An 18,607-nucleotide genomic window follows, 5' to 3' on the forward strand; every position below is an offset into this window, starting at 1 on the left:
AGCCAATCCTTGTGCAGACACGGGAATGGTTCCATGCCGCGCGATGCCAGAGAGCGGCTGCTGGAACGAACCCAGCATACCAAGACCCCTCGATCTTCACCGACCGAGCGGCCTCGGACCTGCAGCTCATGGGAAAAAGCGTTCGGTCGCGCTGGCTTCCTCAATCTCGCGGATTGAACGTGCCCGCGTCAACGAGGGAAGACACCTGGACGTCTCAAGGTCGTTGTGGCGCTCGCAGCTAGCCGCTCATTTCGCGGTTTTTGAGGATTATCCCTACAGAAAAAGCCGACACAAAACGAGCCCCTGCCGTCACGTGATTTTCGGGAGAGGGTGAAAAGAGGAGGGCGCGAGGGCCATTTTCCTACCTTGCGGAAAATGGTTTCGTTGGTCGGTCTTTAAACTCGCTGCCATGCGGCGTTCGAAGCACGGATCTCGTGATGACTTGCGTTTGAGTCTGTTTGCAGACTGTCTTTTGTATGATGTATAAAGGCCCGTTCACACTCTTGCGACCGAGTACGACTGAGAGAGACGAGATCTCTTACAACTTCTTAAATGTTTCTAGAATACACACTGACATTGTGGCGCCATCTATGCGGTGACCCTAGAACTGCATTTCACAAAAGCGAAGGTTTTACGGGATTTCCGAGGTCAAATGTGCGTAATACCCATAGAAAGGCTCGTTTATAACATTGAGAAAAGTTTTTCGAGCCAAAAAAGAAAGGATATTGCGCGAGAAATAAAAAAAAATATGCCGGACCGCCGAGTTTACACTGCTTCCCAATAGATGGCGCCAGTGTGTTTTCTGGTTTAAGAAGTTTTAAGGAACCCAGGTTTAAGAGGTCGCAAGCAGTCGCAAGAGTGTGAACGGGCCTTAAGCAGTGAAGTGCGAGCCGGCTTTAAAGCGGCTGTCAACGTTCGGCTGTCCTTCTGAGGCCACTAGAATTTTTCTTTTCATATATCCCTCCCGTACACACTTGTAGTTCCATATATCGTGGGATTAGAAAGTCACATCCTTTCAATGCTTCTATTATCAGGGACAACTTTTTTCAGACAGTATAGCAACAATGAAAACATTTATGAGTGCCTCAGTGATGTGTACATGTAAAATAAGTCGTGCAACGTTTTCTTTTTTACTTTTAATGAATACCACTAAAACATAACTCCTGGCGTTTAAACTGCACACAATGTCAGAAGAACAAACAAAATAAAGGAAAGAAACAGTAACTCTCCCTCTCAACTCGCTAGTAGAACAAGCAGCCACGTGATGTGACTAATTTCCCATTCCCGTTCGCACTTTTTCAATGAATTTGTGTCTGTTTTTAACGAAGGAAATTGAGCGGCTTCCGCGGATATAGCGAAAAGAAATTTCGTAATAATTTAAAAAAAAAATAATACAATTCAGAATTTTACTGTCTCGGATTGTGGCACTCGTGCTGTCGCGGCCGAGCAGTCACCCAGTACGTGCCGGAGACGATGCTGCAAAGGCCGCCGGCGGCAGCCTCTGCATCGTCGTCTGCTTCCGGCTCCTTATCTGGGAAGCGGCTTTTCCGCATCTCACGTGGAAAAGCCGTCGTGGTGTGTGCCGATAGGGGTGTTTGGAGCGCCAGCGACAACGCACCTATGACGTATACCGGCGGAGGCGACGGAAATAACATGGGTTTGAGAGAGGAAGCAACCCCAATGGCGGACGCTTCCTGGGCAGGTGGGCTCAAATGTGCCTGCATTTGGTTGTCTCGTAGCCAGCGTGGCGAGGAAACCAGGTGGAGAGTCGAACACGTTTATAACGCTATACCGACGAAACACGAACTTGAGCGCGAACTTGGTGCCGTGCGCGCTTTGTTTGCTTCATGTTCCGCGACGGCGTGGCTATAGTGGGTGTGGTTTCTTTCTGCGTGAAAGTCTGGCTTCGCACAAGCACCGATTCGGCGACTCATTGCCACTCAACGATGGTGGGTCCCGGCTTCTTGACGGGGAAGACGGAAGGAGTCTTCTTGAAACCAAAATGTGCTGCCATCCTCGACGAAGCGCGCAACAACGTAAAGAATGTCGTCCACTGCCGGCGTCCTTTGCGGCTGCCGTTGCGGCTGTCGATAGGGCTCTGGACGCGGTCTATACGTAGCTTGCAGGATTTTCTTTCGATCGGAGCTTCTCGCAGTCGCCGAGAGGCAGCTCCGATCTAGCAAACATCGCGTGCAGGGAAGCCTTGACCGCTTTCTGCATGCACGATAAACATGTTCCCGTGTTACAACCCGTGTTATCTTTCTTTTTCTTTTGCGTGTTATTTTTATGGAGTCCAGATATAACGAAGAAGCGGATATAGCAAATTGATTTCAGATTCCCGTTGACTCAGTTATACCCCGTATCGACATATACCGTCGGTGTTCATCATAGTCATGCTCTAGGGTACGCAAAGAATAAAGCATGGGTTGAGCTTTAGACATTGTTAGAGCTCGGCTATTCTCATCTCTGATTGAACACGAGCCATCACCGATTGTTTCGCGATTCTGACTGTCATAAACCCGAGCACTCGACTCGGGCTCATGACAGTCCAATATGTCACGGTGTAACGTGCCTCGCAGGGAGAAGTCTTGATGCCATGTGAAGTCACGGAGTCAACAACCCTAATATATCTAGTGACTTTCTCAATTTAAGTCGACTTCACGCAGTGAGTCACGTGACTACTACACGGGGTCACGTCACATGACAGTACTTGGCAGCATGTCTTGGCACCATTACGTCACGTAACCACGTGGCGCATGATTAATCCTAGTGGCAATAAAAAAGCTCCACAAAAACCCAGAATTCCTCATACATTGCAACTCGGTATATGACAATTTGATTACTACATAAAAATACAGCTGCCAATTTTTATTACTCAAACATTCATTTTATAATAAAAAAATAAAAACTTTCAGGCTTTCACTCTGGCGAAGAAGGAAGACCAGCGAAGCTGTACTATGGTGGGAATGAAGTAATCGCTGGTCGCACGTCAGCAAACCAGAATGGAAAGGCTGGGAAGGTTGCCGCCATCTATGAGCGACAGCGACACCTAGACAACCAGCCAGCCGGTTGTCTGGTTGCCGCAGTCGCTTATAGATGGCGGTAGCTGTCCGGAGTTTTGTGTCGACATTTGCTTGCCCACGGACACGATACTGGGGAAACTAGCACTTAACTGCTCCGCTGTAAAAAATTACCTTGAACAATTTTGAAATGGTTACCGCTATATTCTTTTTCGGTTCGGTTCCGGTTCAGTTGCCACGTTGCGGAAATGATTTCGGCTCGGTTCAGTTCCGATTCGGCTAAAAATAGCGGTTCGGTTCCGGTTTTCGGTTCCGTTCCGGTTCGACACTCTGGTCCCCAGCGCCCAGAATTTGCCGCGTTCGGTTCCCGTCTTTACCCTCCCGGTGAGACGCGACCATTCAACGCTGGCGTGAAGCGGCGTCCTAGCGTTCCACCATGCAAGACACACGAGCGTAAGCCATACTATTTTCATCCTTAAAGGAGCAATGCAACAATTTTTTTTACTTTTCGCAAATACTGCTTAAAACGGATCCCCAACGTTAATGACCTATGAAACACGCGTTCGTTTTTCACTCCACGCAATAGAAGTCCCAGAAAAAAAATTAAAGAAAAACGAGCAGCGTTCACCGCCTCAAATCGCAGCCAGAACAAGCGGCCACGTGATCTGGAGCCGATTATATGCCGCCAGTGTTGATCATAGCCACGCGCTGGGGTTGGCAAAGCGCAGGACACGCGCTGAGTTCCAGACATTGTTATGGCTCGGCTGTTGTCGTCGTTGCAGCGATTGGACACGGGTCACAACCCGAATGCTTCTCGGGCTAGCAATTATCACGAGCCCAAATCGAGTGCCCACGCAATGCTCGGATCCAATTTATGAGCCGCATTCAAATATCGTCACTTGGGTGTACTGCGATCCCCGAGTTAAGTCATCAAATTTTGCAAAGGAGAGATTAAATGAAAATGATCGCTTTTGTCCTTGAAATTACACCGCAACAAAGGAGTTTCTTGGCCAATGGCGTTGCGTGTGAGTATCCTTGAGTCCCAGGTGTGCCAGTAAGCTCGTGTAGAGAGAAAAACATTCCAATTGAATATCGTTGCACAGCTCCTTTAAGCTGAGAGTGCAGCCAAAGCTAAAAGCGCGAGCTAGCCCGCGCTCCTGGCCGAGCTCTTATTGGCTGATGGAAAAAATAGTGCGTAAACCTGAAGGCATCTAGCATTGAGGTCTGCCCACTATCTTCTCAATCAAAGCCAATCAGAGCTCGGTGTCGTTCTGACGTCACCGCAACTCTTGCACAAGAAGCAGACGACTTGCTCACCGCGTAGCCCCTCTCAGCGTTCCTCAGCGATCCATGGGCACTAACAGAGCAAAGGACACAACAAGACGCACAAAAGGAAACGCGACCTAAATATATCCGTTTTTGCTTGCCCGAGGAGCTGTTCAAAACTTGAGAGTTACAGAATTATATGCCTCATCGTTTTTTTAAAAGCGACAGGGGTTGTAATTAGGTGACCGCTACAGTCACTGACGGCTTAAATGACGTACAGCGTGACAATTCCCGAGAATATTATTACTTTTCCGATGCTAATGTGAAGAGAGTAAGCCGCAGCTCCAGGTAAAGCTACGCTACCCAGCGTCAACGGGGAGCTCCCGCTTGTAATGTGCAGCGAAAACTCCCGCGGCCTGACGGAGAAACTGTGAAACAAAAGGAACGGGACTGAATTCACACCGTTGGAGTCGCCAATGGTCGGTATACGCGCACGATGCTATTGTTTGAATACTTTGTTTAGGGCGCATGTCTAAAAGAAGCTGCGGCTTTTCGCCAAAAATCTACTATTTTGATGGTGTAAACTATTCGCAAGCTCACCGTCGGTGCGCACCCAGTATACCAACCGGTTCAGCTCTTGGTGAGGAGATCGAACTGCAGGAGTAGCTTTGTCTAGTTGGTTTTCCACAGAGCTCGGTGTTTGCTCAACCCCAAGCACCGTAAACGTAAATCCTTACGTCATCTTCGATCGAGCACGAGGTACAATTTTCACACGGGTATCCCGTTAGCGTTCGGCCTCTATTCGCGACTCCAAATAACTATAGGTGGCGCCACTCATTTTTCAAGATGGCGGTTATAGTGAGGGTCGGAGATGCGTGCCGCTGTTGAGCCTGTCTAGTGTGCTGGCTTTACTGAGCGACACAAATTATTTCTGGTAATACGAGGAAGTTAGGGTATTATGAGCGCAGGTCACCTGTTTACCTTGAAAACAAGAACGGAGTTTAGCGCAATATTTACGCTAGGATGCGCGTTGTAATTCTGGAGCGAAACCGAAACTAACCTCTATTTTAGATTAATTTCTCGATATATAGGTCTTAATTCGGATTCTTTCGTAGCTTAAGATCATGGCTGATATTTGTAGTTGTTGTAATTATCGAAACAATCAGTGATGATATTTGCGCCTCGTCGATGCCTTTCTCGCTTAGATAATTGTCATGAAAGATAATGAACTGCGGGCCTTTTAATGGGTTTGGGGTATTTAGATGATTAATTATTTTGCCATTGTTGCCAGCACAAGAATAAGAGAATAATTCAAATTTTTACAATATGTCCACTAAACGTAAAAATTAATAAACGCTGTTCTCACTGCAAAAACCCAAAGACGGAATCCGAGTCAGACAAATGAAGTGTGTTTGTGTGTTTTATAGCAACCGGCGTGACGCATATGACTTTATGTTACATCCAGTGTTTGACTGCTTGTCAATCTTGATAACGATGCTAGCGTTTTTCATGAGCTAAAAGAAAAAAAATTATACTTTTCTGGAAAGACTATTGCGGGTAAATGGCGTATTTCTCCGATCTTGGCATTAATTGGGGGCATACGTTGCTCTGATTTGTATTAATAATGATAATAAATGTGAGATATTTTAATACGTAATTTTTTAAGCTCTAATATAATTTGTTGCTTATGATCTAATTTCAAACGCGCGAACAGATATGACAATCAAAAGTGTGCCAATTATCATCACTCGTGCCAATTGCAGCATTTTTTAATTACCAAGTAATATAATAAAAATAGTCTAAAATCAATGAAAACAAGCTAATGCGTGAAATTCATGTAAAATTACATTAATGGGGGTAAAGTATATTTTGTTACCAAAGTCGCGACTTTGGACAATCGGCGAAACGTCCAAAATCGCCGCCAATATCCTTCCAAACCAAACGCCCAAAAGTGAAAAAAAAAGGAAAGATTTCTTTGAATTATTAGTTTATCTATAACATTTAGTTACTTTTATTTCTACGCTCTGTCGTTTTGCCAATCTCAGCCTTTCTAGTTCGATGAACGCCGACCTGCTTACACGTCTGCTCGCTGCAGCACGTTACGGTGAAACAGTAGTGACTTTTATAGTATTGCGTATATGAGCGAACGCAAGCGCTGTGCGTTTGCGTTTGCTTCGCGTGTTCCGCATTGAGCGTGCGCGGAGCCCAAGATTACGGTCTTGGATGGCGCATGGCGATGAGGCGCACGCACAACGTGGCGCACGCAACTCTAACGCAAACGCACACCGCTTGCGTTTGCTTCTATGCGCAATGCTGAAACTCTTTGGTAAGGTACAATCCCATACCAGCTGCAGCACTGCGTTGGGACAGTGAAGGGTGTTGTTTGGATTCGGAAATGACATTTGGCGAGCCATGATCGCGCGCAGTTCCGCCGCGCCCACTGAGCAGGAGAATCGGGGGACCCTCACTAGAGCGTTTCCGTTTTCCGCCGCGGGAGGGCGAGCGTCGAGCTGGAGACGCGAATACTTCAGCCGAGCTCTACTTCAGAAACACAAGCGAATACATCCTGTCGTTGTTGTCCCTTTGGGTCTAGTTCTCAACATAGCCGGTGAAGGGCGCGACGGTTGGATCTCCTCCTCAATGGCCGCCAGTGTATATCACTCTCCAGCTATGGCGTCGTTACAAAGTGTTTTCCCGATTCTCCGGCGCTCTGTGCGCTTTCGCAGCAGGCCGAGTTCGACTGGTCGCCGGAGACCATCGGGGTGATCGACTCGTCCTTCTTCTGGGGTTACCTCATCACCCAGGTGCCAGGCGGGTTCCTGGCAGCCAAGTACCCAGCCAACAGGTCGGTGCGCCTTCCCCCTCTTTCTCAGTCTGATGTTTGCTTCATTATGAAAAAGGGAACGCACAAAAACCAAGGCCGAAAGAAAGACAAGCTCAGCACACGAGCGCTCACTCACAACTGAAAGTTTGTTTTCATTAACAGCTCGTGAAACGGTTTGTGAAGTAGGGTTTCAGATGTGAGTGAGCGCTCGTCTGTCGTACTTGTCATTCATTTGACCTTTTTTTTTTTTTTTTGCGCTTTCTTTTTATTATGGATCATAACAAACTGGCTTTGTTCTCAATCCTTTCGCACGTTTACTCCTTTTTCGAAAAGGAAGGCGTAAACACGCGATACGTCTTTAAACGCAAAAGCATTACCGAAAAATACCGAGATGTTCACGGCGTTCCTTTAGAAGATCGTGACACTAAACTGTCATCTGGTACGTCTAAACCGGTGTCTGATTATTTAGATTGTTTAAGACAATAAAAAACGTAAAACTGAAACGGAGTAGTGAATCGGTGACCGATGGTAACACATAAAAGGGAACTAAGCACATGTTTGGTATAGTGTTCGGTTGGTGGTACCGCCGACAAACGGTCATCTTCTCCCGGCTGCTTACCGCCTCTCAAATGTTTTAAACTGTTCCCCCAAGACTGCAATACGACGGTAGAACACCTTTAATAAGACACCGAGCAGCCCCCTTCCCCTTCTCCTAAAATAAATAAATAAAAGGTTTGGATAGGACACACGTAATGTACGAGGTGCGGTACGAGGTGTGGTACGAGGTGTGGTACGAGGTGTGGTACGAGGTGTGGTACGAGGTGTGGTGCGAAGTGTGGTACGATGTGTTGTATTAAATAGCAAAACACATCTTATAAATGTATTCAGAAAATTACACATTTGTAATGTATGTCACTATACCGTCCCATGAGCATTAATTGTCAGACGTGTCGTTCCTGGCTCAGAATAGCATCACCGTGATAAAGAAATCAGAGTGAACACGCAGGTGAGCTGGTGACGAATCATAGTAGAAAAACCCAGAGACAAGGAGGTAAAAAGGACAACAACAACACCGTCTCAGAACCCGCGCAACAATGATTTCATTTGACAGTCTTCCTTCTACTTTTCACATATCACGAGCGCAACCCGTGGTCATCGGCAGGCAACACATTTTAAGGTCTCAAATAAAAGACACGTGCACGACTGCAGTCTTAAGACATGCAGCTTTTGCGGGTCTAGTGTTGTTATAATCACCAAACGCTTAGGACTGCAGTCGTGGAGTCCTAAGCTTTTGTATAAGTAAAAAAAAATGTTGGTCTATAAGTAGCACTAAAAAAAATTGGACGGTCGGCACGGAGAAACTGCATTGATAAGCCGGCATAGGCGTGTTGCGATAGCAATATATGCGCTAGCGCCAGCCGGTTTCAATATCCTAATTAAAAAATTGAAAGATAAATATAACTTGCGCGGCACATTGGGGCAGTTAAGGCTCATATACATAGGAAAATAACACACGTAAGGCGCACCGTTCTGTAAATCGCACAAACAAACATTTCTGGAGGGGAAAAAAACGAGGCTTATACACCGAGACTTACGGTAGTTCTTGCGAGAATTAATTGCTGAAAACGTCGTGGCACTCCTCCTATTCGGTTTTGACAATGTTTTTGTGCAGGGTGTTCGGGACTGCCATCGCAGTGTCTGCCTTCCTCAACATGCTCATTCCCGGCGCGGCCAAGATCGGCTTCTCAATGGTCATGGTCGTCCGGATTCTACAAGGACTGGTCGAGGCGAGTGCCCGCCCTTTCGCGCTTTCTTCAGTGCCGCGCTCGACAACAAAAACTAACCTCCGTCATCCAAGTACAAATCAGCTTCACATGAGCACTCAACCGCAGCCAAGTCGAAGCCAAAGCCGATAGGCCGCGTCACCCAAAACCTGACATAGGGTCCTCGACGACCTACAGGCGCAAAAAGAAGCGTTGGTTTGGATCGCGCTTTACGCGAGAGGCGATGTAGGGCGGTCCAGGTTGATTGGCCAGTTCAACAGCGCCTGGAGCGTCGAGCGTCGAGGACTTGATTGTTCTGATTACAAGCATTTTCTCATCCATCCATCCATTTCTCACCATCCGAGAAGCTTAAAAAAGGCAGGGTGTTTCTTAAGCTTAAGCTTCAGTGCTCATGGCTTCGTGATTCGTTCTTCAGAGTTCTTATAGACGAATGGCACAATCTCATTGGCTGCGGCGCGCTTGTAGAATGCTCTATAGTCGACGCGCCCTGCGTCTCTAAACCAGCGGTCCCACTGCGCATACATGGATGGATGGATGAATGGATGGATAGATAACGGCTGTACCCTTCATAACGGGCGGTAGCTCGCGCCACCTACATCGTACAAATGACGCAGTGTTCGCTGCGGACATGATAACAGAATTACCTGCAGACACGCCTCATACATTGTCTGTAGACTGCCTTCTGTGAGACGTGTTAGCTGCGCTACCGCTGTCAGTTTCCATAGAGACCCCAAAAGCTGCAAATAACCAAGTCCTCCCAGAAGACGGCGGCGCGCTCCTACATCCGAGACGCGAATCCCCGTGCGATGCGTCGACGCGAGCCAGACGAGCACGATGCCACTTCCTGCAGGCCACCACAAGCGAGAGGGATCTGTCCCTGGAGGATTTCCCCGGCCCTGCGCGCGGCAAAGGGGATCTAACGCGAATGAACAACTTGTTGGGCGGCCGATGCCTCATCGCGCGACGCACCTCGAGTACGTCTCCCGTGAGACGAATCCCGAGTGGGCAGAGATGGCGCCTCGCTTCCTCGGTCTCCTCGCCGCTGTATAGCGTCGGCTGGAGGGACGTGATCGACTGTTTTTCTCCCCTCTCTAGACGCGGTCATATAGCGGTCACGCGGACCGCTACAGGTCGTCGTGGTGGGCGTTCTGTGCACAGGGTTTGTGCGGTGATGGAGTGGACCATACGCCACGGTATCGATATTGCGGGAAAGAGCAATTTACTAATTCCCCTCGGTTACAGGAACATGCTTGATCGTCGAGTCTCGCAGCGAGTGCTATTAGAGATCACATTTTAATAACCGAGGAACCGACAAGCGACAAATACTTCGTTTGTCGTCTGCCACGCCAATTATAAAAGAGGAAAAATAATAACTCTTCTTTAATGATAATAGTCAATTCTTGAAGGTCCGTAAAATAACGGAATTAGTGCCTGCTTTTCTTCGTTATGACTCTTATCAGATATGATACTGTTTGTGTTTCCCTGATTGTCGAGTTCAATCATCCATGTGTTTTTGTATGAACGTTCAGAATGTATTTTCTGCAAAATGATCGTGTACTTTGTCCGCTCCCTTCCGATAATACCGTCTGAATTCTGCAAAGATAATATGAATCAATATTCTTAACAAGGCACAAAAAACACGCCTTCCTCTTTTCAGTTTGGGCACGAGGGAGACGTACACTATATATAGGGTGGTCCAAGTCACCAGGCTCGATCTAAAATGGACCGTAAAAATCGACGCCTGCACGTAGCAATCCACACTTTTCGTCAAAGGTGTATTTCACTGGTCGGTTTTTTCTCGTAAAATTACAAAGCGTAGTTCTCTTTCTAAAAAATAGGGCCAAGAAACTTGCCAGGGTCTACGGCAGGCGGCGACCCAGACGACGAAGTCCAGCAGCGGGGTGTTTTTGGCGTTCATATTGATAAATGGCCTCGGGAACAGCGACCGAAGGTGCATCCGACCAGCAAAAGAAAGCAGACGACACGCAGACGAAATCCGTTGGCAGCAAATGCGCCGTCGTTATGCAGACGCGTTTTTTTTTTTTTTTTACTTTAAGTTTTGCTTTTAATGTCCGCGTTTATTTTTTAACCGAATAAGCCACATTTCAAAAGGATTATGTTCATTTTATTAAACCACGGTGTTCGCGATAAGGAGGTAGCAACATCTATCAATACGAACGTCAAACACACCCCGCTACTGGACCCCTGTCATCTGCGTCGCTGCCCGCCGTAGACCCTGGCAAGTTTCTTGGCCTTATTTTTTACAGAAGGAGAAGTGCGCTTTGTAATTTTACAAGAAAACATCGACCTGTGAAATACACCTTTGACGAAAAGTTTAGATTTTTATGTGCAGGTGTCAATTTTTACGGTCCATTTTAAATCGAGCCTGGTGACTTGGACCACCCTATATAATGCAGCTTCGTGTCAATTCACGCGACAGGGCAGAAATCTCTGCAACAGCCTGCACATGAATCCAGACGGATAAAGCACAACGACTACTAGGACGACGCGCAATACCCTGTAAGAACGCAATTGAATCTCGTACCCGCCACTGCAATCCATGAAAACCCAATGGAAGCAAGCGCAGAGACTCGATTTGTGCCCCAAATTAAACGGCGGAGCTGCGGTCGACCCCAGACTGTTCGGCGGAGATCGCCGCGTCCCCTACTCAATATTTCAACGGCAATCAATTCCTAGAACCTACCCGCGCCTGCCTCCAGGGCTCTGTCTACCGCCGAGGAAATCCCATGGCCCTCGGTCAGCTGGCTTCTTTACTGCAGCGGCCCGGCCATTGAATGGCAATGAAGTGGCATAGTACACACGAAGAAGACGCGGCGTTTGTTGCTGCTTAGTTGCTGCCGCGTTCGAACACCGCAATGTTTCTTGAAAAAAACAAAAACAAAAACAGTTCGATGGTGCTTTAAAAACTGTTACGTAGAATGAATTCCATTTCATCCATAATTTAACATCGGTGTTGTCGTTCATTTCTTCTTCTGAGTCGAGGCTCTAAAGCGTCTAATTAACGATAAAATGTTCGACGGGCTATACGGCGCATAAGAAAGATGGTCGCTTCTGAAAGACTAAGAAACCATAAAATTAATTGTGGGCTGGGATAAAGGATTTTTAGACTGGGATTGTAGTAATCACATCTCGTTTAGTGGGCCACAAAGAAAACTAGCACACGAAAGTAGGAAGCCAATCAAAGCCAATGCCTGTTTTTCGGTACGAAAATTTGAAAATATAGCGGACTATTTCTTTCCTCCTTTTCACGGTGACTCTTCCGCGATGAGCATGTAGTACGTCAGCCGGCACTAGCACCGCGTCATTCGGACGTACGCGCCCCTCAACAATCAATCCGTCGACGAATACTTGGATTCGCGTTCGCGGCCAATGAGTGCCCTGACGGCGTTCATCGTCACTCTCGAATGACAAGTTTCGTGGCGTTCAGGGGGATCGGTGGCCGAGTGGTCTAGCGCACACCAGCTCGGAGCACGTGGAGCGAAAGCTCGCGCTGCAGAACCCAGGGATCCTGGGTTCGAGCCCCACCCCTGCCCGTTTCGATCTGGATGAGCATCGTACCGGCGTGCGGTCGTGTATCACTACTGCGTAAGCACGTTAAAGACCCCAGCTTAGCAGTCGTACTGCACTGGCTGAATTTCTCATCTACAGCTGGGAGACTCGTCGCCCCTGTGAGGCAGACCAAGTTCTAGGCTGTATAAACACACACACAACCCAATTTTTTCGTGGCGTTCTCAAAAAGCGCGGCGGAAGCTTGGAAGTCATCGCATCCGGGGCAGAAACACGACCCGACCACGTAATTTCTCATTTCGCTTTTTGAGTTGAGGAGAAAAGCTAAGGAGGAAGAAGTTGAAAAATCATTTCGTGGTCCATTGAACTTACGAACGCGTCAGCATACATCTACCACGCAAAAACGGTGAAGTTGTACAAATTTTCACCGCGTGGCTTGCAGCAAAGTTCGCTCAAAAAAAAAAAAAAAAAGACGTCCTCTACATACATTGTTCCAGTATTTACAAGATGGCATAGCCAGCGTGAGAACATCACAGCCCGCAGCACGCACATGATCGTCGCTTGTGGAAAGCCAGCGCCATACGTGCGAGCTCTGAAAACGGCACCGACCAGAAGCCCGTTTTTTGGTATGGTCAATGAACACTGAAGACTAAGCGGCATGGTACGGTCTATGGACACTGAATACTAAGCGGTATGGTCTTTAGTGGAAACTTCGCCCTCAGCACGCGCTCATTACCTTCACCCGCGCTTTGATGTGTGGTCAAAGATAGAGTGACTGACAGCTGAAGCAGGGCAGGGCGTGGCGAGTATACCGTGCATCTTATTGTCGCTCCTCAGCCCATGAGAGTGCGGCGTTGGCCGATAGGAACGCCAAAGAACCAGTCAGAAAGCAGGAAGCGCGAACATGACGTGCCATGCCCTACGTCTCCGAAGCTTTCAGTGACTACTATACAGAGAGAAAGTCGTCTGCTTCTTGCGCAGGAGTCGCGGTGACGTCAGAACGACGCCGTGCTCTGATTGGCCACTATATTTTTTTTTTCAATCATCCAATAAGAGCTCTGCGTTCGGACGTCATCGCAGCCGCAGTGCAAGGAGCAGACGATCTTGCGCTCCGCATAGAAAGCTTGTGCTGGAGGCGGAGCTTCTACCATGGGATGTGCGAAAACGGTTCCCTCAAACTCTCGAATTCCGGCATCGTGTCTGCAGCCAATAAGGTGTCTTTTGTACAATGTACGAGCAGTGTAAATGCTGCGGCTTTATTGTCATCGCGCTTTAGAAATTACGCGAATGCACGCGGCTAGAATACCTGTGCTTGTGGAAGACTGACCGCGAAAATAAATTTCTCGTCTCTGAGTGCACGCGTCCGTCATCTTCAGTGTAGAAGCAGCGCTTCAACTTGTATAATTTTTTTTATGTAAACTTTTTTCTAATTTTTCTTTGTTCTGTTTGTCGTGGCGTGCAGGGCGTCACGTATCCAGCCTGTCACGGCATTTGGAGACATTGGGCTCCGCCTTTAGAACGAAGTCGCTTGGCTACCTTGGCGTTCTGCGGTAAGTCGACTTGGGAACGACGCTATGCGAATAATACCGGTTGCGTTTTTACGCTCGAAGCCTTTTTGATTCTTTTGGGGTTCTATATACGACCCCCTCCCTGCAGCGATGGGTGAGACTCTAGGCATTTCAACGTCCGACCCTGCGTGAAAAGCAGACGACGTTCTTGCTCGCTCCTCATCCTCCTCCTCCTCCTCTTTCTGAGTTTCGCTCCCTACTGTCACTTCTCGGCTAGGGCCACTAAATGAGCTACGCTTAAAGTATTGGCCCTCCTAGAGCCACTAAATGAGCTGCGCTTAGAGTATCGGCACTCTGTTCCCCGACACTGTTGTGGGTTCCGCCATCTTGGGTCTTAGTACAAAGCAGACGCAGCTGCCCATCGTCGTGATTCAAAAAGTGCGACTTCCCCGGAATTAGATTCGGTGTTAAGAACCTCGTGTAATATTGCCTTGCTCTGTCGCGAATTGTTGAAACATTTGTGGAGGACGGAAAAGCGTTTCCTGTGATTTCAGCTAAAACTTGAGATAACTGGCAACCATTATATGAAACATCAAGATGGGTAACATTGTGGACGAAACCCCGAGACTGGGGGGTGGGGGAAGGACAACACAACACAAAGTCTTTATTTTAAGATGGGTAAATTTTGTTATACTCCGAAGCGTAGCTTATTTCGTGGCTCTAACCTCGGCAGGTTGTTTCTACCATCGGCTCGGATAACACTGCCCACAGCTTGTGATGTGAAATATGGACCCTAATTTCGCTTGAACTATCTGCGAATGAGACCGACCGGAGAGATACGAGTTGGGTGTTTTGGCCGATCTTGTTTTAACCATAAAGAAAAGAAGATTAATACCGTTGCGTGTTACGCTTTTGTTCTTGTTTTCTGGGTGATGTGCAAGGTCTCTGCGTGTTACTCAAATAAAGCCTCTGTACTTTCTCAGGTTCGTACGCCGGTGCAGTGGTCGGTATGCCGTTGTCAGGCATCTTAACCGACTACGTGGGCTGGCAGGCCTGCTTCTATTTTTATGGTGAGTACGCAAGGTCTCCCGCTGCTTCACTCTTCGTTCATAAAATTGAACAAGGACAAATGAGCGGCCCAATGATATCTTCGTCGCAGGTTGTAACACGTGATACAGATTAGCTCCGGTGTTCTTAATATGACGCCCCACTTATGCTAAGTCTCAGGGGAGCCTCCGATTTCTGCTTGGGACAGTAGACGATGTACTGAGGCGGGTGATTGGGTTGGGGCATTGTCTAATGCCCCAAACATCCGCCTTGGACTTTAGACAGTGAACAGCAAGAAGATCTTGGGATGGCATTGCGTTTCGCTGAACAAACATTTTGGTGACTGCATATTTCATCACTTCAAAAAATGAATGCTCTCATGTTTTGTAAGCAAGTCTTAACCCCTGTGCAGAGGTTCCCAAACAACACGAGCCCGTAACAAATAACGTTCTGGCCGGTCTGGCAAACCTTCTACAGTACAACACCTCCTCTGGTTTTGTTTTCCTGCATATCGTTTTTCATAGCGATTTTCGCATTTGGCAATGTCGTACCTCTTTAGTCCGACAAAAACGTTTTAAACAACAGCCCTGAGGACCCCACTTGTATTTTTCAACCGCCTCGTAGTGTACGTGACTGTTTAGATAATTGAGGCAGAATCTAGCGTCACCAACTCCGTTCAAAGCCTGGATTGTTTGCAGGCGTGTTTGGAGCCTTATGGTACGTCTTCTGGCTATGGCTGTCCTTCGAGAAGCCCTCCAAACATCCTACCATCACCCAGGCCGAGCTACTCTACATCGAAAACAGCCTGGGACAAGTCAACCTCACTACGCCTACGGTAAGAGAATTCAATCCTTTATCTATTCACATGGAGCATCATAGGGAACATGTCTACTGGTATAAAGTGTAGCAATACTTCGAAGGAACTAAGATATTTGTTTGGGCACTTGTGAAGCGCTTTCACAGAAGGATAACTATTAAAATAAAATAAAATATTAAGCGTCAAAAAGGTTGACTGAAACGTGCGATTATTTCTTTTATCAATCTATGCCAAAATACTTCTCATTGAATTCTGCGGCCCGGTTCAGTACCTTAAGGCATGCAGCGATACCAGAATTATTGTCCTAGAAACAAGTTGCTGCACAAGGGCGACAGCACTTCTGTAGCAACTAGCTACTTTGATTTTAAGAGCCACACCTTCCGTGCCTTTCTTAAATGTCTCGACTTAGTTTTGCCGCGGTGTTTCAACCAATCGAGTCAACAAATCTATCACACGTATCTACTAACCTAACAATTATCATCACCACTACCATTACATCGTCATGTTTCTGTTGCTTTCGAAGTGCATTAGTACTGCGCTTGGGAAACGAACAAAAAAAGATGACCCAGAGTTAGAAACACGGCTCTTCAAAAGCATTATAACGCCCGGCGGCCGTGCTTTCATCCCGATGCATTTATATGCGGACCATTTCGAAGAACCCATTTGCTGGACGCATCAGAAGTAGCAACACAACACCCGCCACGCCGTACTCACGCTAACGGGCGTTCTCCTCCCGATTGCGTATACGCCGACTTATCCCCAAAATGGGCGAATAATCTTTCGAGCGCGGCGCAGTCATCCCTAACGCTGCCTCCCCATTTGACTTGTATTTTTATTCCCTCAGTTCCCCCCGGGAAAAAAAAAAAAAAGTGGCATTTTGCGCGGATGCAACTAGCTCGAGAAATGCGCGCGCGCGTGTGTAACGGGGGGAAGGGAAGAAACTAAGGATGGCGCGGAAAGAAATGGGGAAAAATGGGGAAAGGGAATACATATTTCGACATCTCAGGGACTCTGACGGTGGCGGGGAACTGTTCCCTTTGATCCGGTATTTGCGTACAAAACAAGTAAACGACACACAAAAAGACACCGCCTAAAAGAAAGAAGGGTGCAAAGACGGAAAGAAGGAAAGAGTGGAGAGATGGGGAAATAGGGAATAAAAGGAAAAAGACATAGAATAGAGACGTAGAGAGGGGGAGAAAGGAGGAGGCAGCGCCAACCTAAAAGCTTCCATTGGCTGTAAAAGGTTTCGAGCTTATACTCCCTTTTTTTTATTGTATTTATTTATTTATTGTTCAACCTCTGCTCTTTTTTTTTTTTTTTTTTTTTTTTTTTGGAGAGAGATTTTGTCGTTACTCGGGTTTGGCATTCAGTAGAGTTCTTGTCCGGATGATGAAATATGGCTTGCGGGTGGAGGCACCTCTTACGCTAAAGTCGACTTTCCGTGAGCCTAACTTTGAGCTGTTTTATTGTTGTTGTTGTTGTTGTTGTTGTTTTTTGACGCCGTGTTTGTCAGGGCTCACACGCCGTCTCGGAGGAACGGAGGTATAGCTTAAGAAAGCTGCGCCAAGGGAATCGCCTCGTGAAAAAAAAAAAAAAAGTGTTTTGTTGTTAGGTATTTTTCGGAATTTTTTTCTTCAACTAACTCGAACATAGATTACGCATTCTCATTTTTTGTTCTTAAAGCAACAGTTTGTCTCCGTTACGCTTTCGGCGCTGATGTATATAGTTGATATGATAGAGTCCCTTCAAGTTCATTCCCGTTGTTAGTTGACGGTTGCTAAGCGACACTGGCAGCCCTCGGTATAGGCCAGAGTCTATTTAAGACTAGTCCTGAGTTTAAAAAAACACACAAAAAAACGGCAATTGTAATTATAATAACCTTGTTTATTCGGAGCTTCATACAATATAATTATCATACGTAAGCGGCACACGCGATTTAGAAATTGAAAGTGGACACCGGTAGTCTTAGAGAAGCTAGAATTTAAACTGAACAGCTCTGATCAACACTGAATATGCGATCGCTCGGATGCATATGCCTTTCAGTGAGATAAACGGACGGTTCAAGCATCTATATTTGAAAAGTGTGACATTATAAAATACTGAAATGAGTTAACAACAAGCGTGGCGGGCTTCTGTTGAGCCAATTAGTTTGTCAAGTTGTTTATCTGTTGAGCCAATTAGCTTGTCAAGTTCTTTATTTGACCAGCTCGACTAAATAGACGAACACACGAGAGAAAAGAATGGGCGCACAAACCGTTGGATACGTCCTTTCCTTCGTTACGTGCCTTGATTTTTTATTGATTTTTTATCTCTAAGTTGACCACATAAACAAATATCCAGACGCCTTGTTGCTTTTCTAACTATAACTGTAAACTTGCGAAGTTAAAAGAATCGCATTCCTTACAGTGTGTAGGTTTACTTCGCGGGGAACCTAGGCCAATTAAAATGGCGTCCAATGCAAGTGTTCTCTTTAAAGTCGACAAAGACACGGGCTCCAGAGCGTGGTGCGTAAACCGGTTCGTGTGCACGAAAACTGGGGCACATAAAGCATTTACAGGAAAGCACGCGCTCATGCCGGTGTCTGCCAGCACCAACGCCGCTTTAGCATGGTGCCTTCAATGTGTGCATTAGGCAGCAGTGATTGCACGCATAGACCTTTTCGCCACATTAACCAAGCGCCGAAAATAGTGCCGGGAAAGTAGGTAAACACGCGCCGCACGCGTTCGCCTTATCTCTATTAAATATTTGAAGTAAGCAACCAAATTAAGACGTTGATGCACGCGCGCGCTAGACCCGCGCACGCTTCGTGAGCT

General features: G+C 47.0%; 1 protein-coding gene across 1 annotated transcript in view; it reads left to right on the forward strand.

The window, feature by feature from the left end:
• The window catches only part of LOC8050978 (vesicular glutamate transporter 2), a 49,326-nt gene that overhangs the window by 18,582 nt on the left and 12,137 nt on the right, over window positions 1-18,607 (forward strand). Inside the window, exons 2-6 of the mRNA XM_042286524.1 lie at window positions 7,040-7,131; window positions 8,783-8,897; window positions 13,885-13,972; window positions 14,914-15,000; window positions 15,676-15,812. Coding sequence (XP_042142458.1) covers window positions 7,040-7,131; window positions 8,783-8,897; window positions 13,885-13,972; window positions 14,914-15,000; window positions 15,676-15,812 — 519 coding nt within the window. The remainder of the gene's footprint in view (window positions 1-7,039; window positions 7,132-8,782; window positions 8,898-13,884; window positions 13,973-14,913; window positions 15,001-15,675; window positions 15,813-18,607) is intronic.

Source organism: Ixodes scapularis, unplaced genomic scaffold, assembly GCF_016920785.2.
Source record: "Ixodes scapularis isolate PalLabHiFi unplaced genomic scaffold, ASM1692078v2 PGA_scaffold7__128_contigs__length_106722199, whole genome shotgun sequence".
Classification (NCBI taxonomy): Eukaryota; Metazoa; Arthropoda; class Arachnida; order Ixodida; family Ixodidae; genus Ixodes; species Ixodes scapularis.